Source organism: Micromesistius poutassou (assembly GCF_964030765.1).
Source record: "Micromesistius poutassou genome assembly, contig: SCAFFOLD_4035, whole genome shotgun sequence".
Taxonomy (NCBI): Eukaryota; Metazoa; Chordata; class Actinopteri; order Gadiformes; family Gadidae; genus Micromesistius; species Micromesistius poutassou.
Window position 1 is genome coordinate 8,651 of NW_028180200.1, and position 5,833 is coordinate 14,483.

The 5,833-nt window shown below is 44.2% G+C and overlaps 1 protein-coding gene across 1 annotated transcript; it reads right to left on the reverse strand.

Annotated features, from left to right (window-relative positions):
• Nucleotides 1-213: 213 nt before the first annotated feature.
• On the reverse strand, nt 214-4,838 carry LOC311371037 (E3 ubiquitin/ISG15 ligase TRIM25-like). Its single transcript, XM_084489276.1, has 2 exons — nt 3,803-4,838; nt 214-834 (listed from the first exon to the last, which is right to left on the reverse strand). The coding sequence occupies exons 1-2, from the start codon at nt 4,833-4,835 to the stop codon at nt 266-268; spliced, it is 1,602 nt and encodes a 533-aa protein (XP_084345402.1). The 5' UTR covers nt 4,836-4,838; the 3' UTR covers nt 214-265.
• Nucleotides 4,839-5,833: the final 995 nt, after the last annotated feature.

Below are 5,833 nucleotides of genomic sequence, written 5' to 3' on the forward strand. Positions count from 1 at the left end.
AGAGAGAGAGAGTATAAGAGAGAGAGAGAGAGACTATAACTGCCACAGAAACTACAAAAAAGGCCTCCAAACCTCTGGCCCCGGACGAAAACAACTTCCTGTGTGTGTGTGTGTGTGTGTGTGTGTGTGTGTGTGTGTGTGTGTGTGTGTATGTGTATGTGTGTGTGTGTGTGTGTGTGTGTGTGTGTGTATTTATGTATGTATGTGTATTTATGTATGTGTGTGTGTGTGTGTGCGCCCGCCCGCCTGTCCGCCCTTTTTTTTTCTACAGCCGACACAGAGACACTGAGTGAACCCCCGGCGCCCCCCACGGCGCCCCTACCTCAAACCCAGGGAGGAGGTCCTCCTGGGTGAAGGTGGACCTGAAGGTGTGGATGTGTGTCAGTGTGTCTGAGGACCCTCCTCCACCTCGGGACACTCTGTAGAAGGACAGAGTGCCAGCAGGCCGGTCCAGATACACTCCTACTCTGGTAGAGCCAGCGGGGGGGAGACGTATGTCTATCGTCTGTCTATCGTTGTACCAGGCAGAGTAACCATCATCATCACAAACAAGAATCCAGGACTTGTTGTTCCCTCCAAGCCCGCTGTCACCCAGTCCTCTCCTTGTGATTCCTCTGTATGTCACTCCTATATCAACAGCTCCTTTCCTCTCTACCTCCCAGTAACAGCGGCCAGTCAGAGCCTCTCTACACAACACCTGGGACCGGGAGTCAAATCTCTCTGGGTGATCCGGATACGACTGGTCCTCTTCAACCAGCGTCACCTTTCTGTTGTCCTCAGACAGAGAGAGTCGTCTGTGGGCTGTGTTTGGGTCCAGTGTGAGTTCACAGGCATCTGACGGGAGAACAAGACATGATATTATTCATAATTCCCGAGATATTCCAGGTTATTCGCCCAAAATCCCCCCATTCATTCTCATTGGAAAATTAAAAAAATGCTGATTCATGCTTGAGCCCCCGCAACCCGACCCCGGATAAGGATGAGGATTTGTTTTCAGTTGGTATATATATATATGTATATATATATGTATATATATATATAATTTTGTATACGTGTATATATATACACATACATTTATGAATATATATATATATATATATATTTATAAAACGGGTGGCTTAAATCAAGCGATCTGATTGGTTCCCAACTGTTGTATATTGAGCGTATACACACAGCTATGACGCCCGTTCAGTTTACAGAGTTCAGTATCACTCCGCGCCTAACTTGAACTGTTGTTTATTTATATATAAAAGCGATAGCATAGTTCACTGAAGCCTAAAAAACATGTTGATTGCTGGAGGGGGTGGAAATGTTGTAAAGCAATAGGCACACGGTGAGTGAACTGCTCGATAGTAGGCTAAATTGCCGGCGAACCGAGCTACCGTCTCTAGCCTTCTCTCTGAAGGACGCTACAGTGTGTTGCATAGCAACCGCCGTACACTTTGCCGGCAGCCAGGAGGGACTACTTTTTTGTATTCGTTAAAAAAAATGCTTTTCCGACTTTCTAGCTTTTTCAAAATTGAGGGTGTCTATGACTTTCATTTCGCCATACATACGTAACCGTTTTATAAAAGCAATAGATCACTTCAGTCAGTGATATACGGTCATTATACCACAGTGAAGGGGGTCGACAACGCCCCTTAACTGTGGTATAATGAGCGTATACCACAGCCTGTCGTGATCTATTGCTTAAATATATTATATAGATATTTATATATTATATTATATAATATCATATTATATATAGAGCTCCAGGAGTCGCAAACGGCAACAATCACTTTCTCCTCCAAGCTGCGGTTCACTGCGGAGTGCAGGGAACGGTTGGCCCGGCTGGTTGAACGCTGATTGGCTGTTACGTTACTTCACCCACGTTACTTCACCCAGGGAGTGAACGCTGATTGGCTGTCTCACGCGAATACCGCGGCAAAGTTGAAATATTTCAACTTCAGCAAAAAATTTTCGCGCTGCAAACCCTCGTGAACGTGCCCGCCCGTGACAGGGCAAAATGTCGCGCCGTCAATCAAATCTTGCCACAGGTTTTTGCCGCGACAAATTTTGCCGATTCGCGTCTCTACGTTGACTTTGTATGTAATCGTGTCACGCCGTTGCGTTTGGTGTGAACACACAGTTACGTCCTTGCGGACCCTCCTTGCGTCCACCACAAGGGCCTGACGTGCGCCTCCCAAAAAATGTCACCTTCCGTCGAGGCGACGCAGCAGCAAGGGCTGTGATTGGTCCGCTCACTAAAACCTGACGCAGAACCATAAAGGTTCACGACTGCGTCGAAGCGTCTGCGTGGTCGTTGCGTTGCGTGAACGTGGGACCATAATCAGCCCTTAACTGTTGGACCAGAGAACTGGTAGGTGTGTACACACACACACACACACACACACACACACGTATATCTTAGTGCTGTCAATTGATCGCACAATTTGCTGTGATTAATCAATTGCTTTTTTTCTCTTAAAGGGACACTGTAGCATTTTAAGAAATGTATTAGCTCTTCCCAGGTTTAAAGAGCTAATGAAGGATTACGATTTTTCAAAAGGACTCTGAAGTTGCCTGCTTCCTTATCAACAGGTAAGTCAATGTGTCTAAAGTCTAAATTACAAGCCTTTCTCATTGCTTGGTTGTGTAATTCATTACATAGGCAGCATAACAGTACAACATGTATAGTTAACAGCCTCATTCGTGGATAGCAGCATGGTTAATGGTAAATGAACTGCATTTATACAGCACATTTCTTGTAACCAGTGGCCACCCAAAGCACTTTGCAATATTGCCTGACATTCACCCATTCATACACACATTCACACACCGACGGCGGCGTCAGCCACGCAAGGCGACAGCCGGCTGGTCAGGAGCAGTTAGGGTGAGGCGTCTCGCTCAGGGACACCTCGACACTCAGCGAGGAGGAGGAGCCGGGGATCCAACCAGCAACCTTGTGGTTACCAGCCAGCCCGCTCTACCCCCTGAGCTAATGCCGCCCTATAGGATCTAGCATAGGCTCTGTTTGATTGAATAAGGCATCTCTTGCCTACTACCTCCCACCGATCCACTGCCTCTCTGTCCTCTCCCTACCGTTGAATCACCTAATGATGATGATCTGACAATGCACGCACATCGTAAAAATACACAAAAGGAATGTATCACTACTTATTAATTACTACTAATTTATTAATAAATTATTACACATAGTTCATGCGTTATATAAGCACTAAAAAAAAAAGGAAAAAAAGTGTGTTTGTTGTGTGTCAAGTTGTTAACTGATGCTATAGGTTAGACAACCACATAGTAATGTTACCAATAAAAAAACAATATAAACATGGCAACATAATTTACTATCTTGCTCGAGGAGTAATTATTCATACATGCTCACACTAACGATTCAATGGAGTTTGAAGTTTGTTTGAAATAGCGTACCTCATCATTACCAGAAAAAAAAACTTGATGAAGTAGTATTGACGACATGTTGTCATAGCTTCTAGGCACATACCGCCTACCGTAGTTGCAACCAGGTTGCAACGTCCATTTCAAAAATTGAGCACTATTCGTTTGAACGCACTATATAATTTTACCACGAGATGGGAGTAATTCCTACACAGTGTCCCTTTAAGCTATTTAGCTTCATCAAACATGTTTTCAACCTCACTTTACACTGCAGCACTCACAGCATTGTCTTCAGGGAAAAACATTTTACATATTTAATTTTGTTCTAATGTAAAATAAATCTTTATTTTAAGAATATTGTTACATTGAATGTACATTTGACAGCCCTAAATCAAACCAAACAGACACTTACACTTGAGCTTCATCGTCTCCATGTTCAGTGTCTCCTCCAGCTGATCCAGGGCTCTCCTCAAGGTCCCAACGTATGACGGAGGACGGACCTCCACCGTGGTCCAGTCCCTGGTGGGTGGAGGATCCTTCAGGGATCTGAAGGTCTGGAGGAGGTGGAGGTGGTCTTCAGTGTGTGAGAGCTGCTTCACCTCTGATCTTCTATTGGTCAGATCTTTTATTTCCTGCTCCAGCTCTTTGATGAGGTCTTCAGCTACTTTCTGGATGGATTTCAGTTTCTCTTTAACCGTTTGGTTGTGATCATTCAGGCACTTTTCAACAGAGCGCTTCAGAGCAGTGAAGACCTGCAAACCATCGGCTATCTCTTTGTCTGCGTCTGCTTTGCTACGTCCCACTGTGTCTCTGATGTCCTTAATCTTTCGTTGTCTCTCCTGGATCATCTGCTGAACTTCAGCCTCTATCTTCGCCAGCTGGGCCGTCTCCACTTCATATTCCTCCTTTAGAGGTACAACAGGATGGGACTTGTGGTCCGTCACTGTGCACAACAGACACACACACACCTTTTCAGTCTGGCAGAAGAGCTCCAGGAGTCGGTCGTGTTTCTGACACATCCTGTCCTCCAGACGGTCCATAGGCTCGACCAGCCGATGTTTCTTCAGGCCTGCGACTCTCTGATGAGGCTCCAGGTGGGTTTGGCAGTAAGAGGTAAAACACTCTAGGCAGGACTTCACGGCCTTCAGCTGGGTCCCAGTACAGACGTCACAGGGAACTTCTCCAGGTTCAACACAAGGCTGCTCTTTGACTCTTCTAAACTGATCAACCATCCCTGATAAGAGGGTATTAACCCGTAAAGCTGGTCTTGTGTGGAACAGCTCGTTGCAAACAGGACATTTATACCGGACTTGGTCATCCCAGAACGTTGTAATACAGGTTCTACAGAAGTTGTGTCCACATGGTGTGGTAACTGGGCTGTTGAACACATCCAGACAGATGGAACATGAAAAGTCCTCCTCAGATGAGGAAGTAGCAGAGGCCATTCCTACAAGACATGGATAACAATAGTAAAATAACAGCTTGAACTTGTTCAAATGCAAGGGTTTCATATGTTATATATATATATGTTCTGCCTTCCATAAGAAATGCATTGTTTTCAGTTTGTTTTCGTGTACATCTTACCCTAGTTTGGTAAATACTGCCACCCTGTGGTCAAATTGTGGTACTGGCGTCAGTATAAGCAACTGCAAGCCTACTTTAGTTCTTTTCCTGATTCACTCAACAGAGAAAAACCACGTTGTAATATCGCTCCCGCAATCTATCACAAATACGTTTGAACTTTGGAAATCATTTGTCTGTAAGTAAATATCGGATGATTTAATACTAGTTGTGTTAATATTTACAAGAATTACGTCAAATCCGTAAGATTCTGACCGAGTTTAAGTTGAAAATGTGATTCTCCTGTGTTAGAAGGAGACATGTAAACTCACGTACGTCTTTATTTCGGTATTTGTTACAGTTTTACAAAACAAACCTATGAAGAAAATAACATTCAGTAAAGAAACAAGAAAAGAAAGCCTTGCGTACTGGATTCCACTTCTTTATAAAAAGTGTTAACTAGCTGTCTAGTTTTGACTGGAACTCATTGCGAGGGCAGCATAATATATATGTATATATATTATATATATGTTATATGTTATATATTTTCTAACAGGAGGTTGGATTTAGGACAAATCCTAAAACAGAAGAATGAAAAACTATTATTTAACGTTAACAGGGTGCTTGATACCAAGCTGAAAGGTTCTGTGTTCGATCCCCAATGACTGCAGTCCAACCTACCCGCTCCTTAATGACCTGTCTCTGTACTGTCTAACCCCTACCCGCTCCTTAATGACCTGTCTCTGTACTGTCTAACCCCTACCCGCTCCTTAATGACCTGTCTCTGTACTGTCTAACCCCTACCCGCTCCTTAATGACCTGTCTCTGTACTGTCTAACCCCTACCTGCTCCTTAATGACCTGTCTCTGTACTGTCTAACCCC

Bases quoted from the DNA above. Each gene is read 5' to 3' on its own strand.
- LOC311371037 (XM_084489276.1), bottom strand. From the start codon at position 4,835: ATGGCCTCTGCTACTTCCTCATCTGAGGAGGACTTTTCATGTTCCATC. The intron at 835-3,802 runs GTAAGTGTCTGT...TTCTCCCGTCAG, and splicing joins GGAGACGATGAAGCTCAAGT to ATGCCTGTGAACTCACACTG.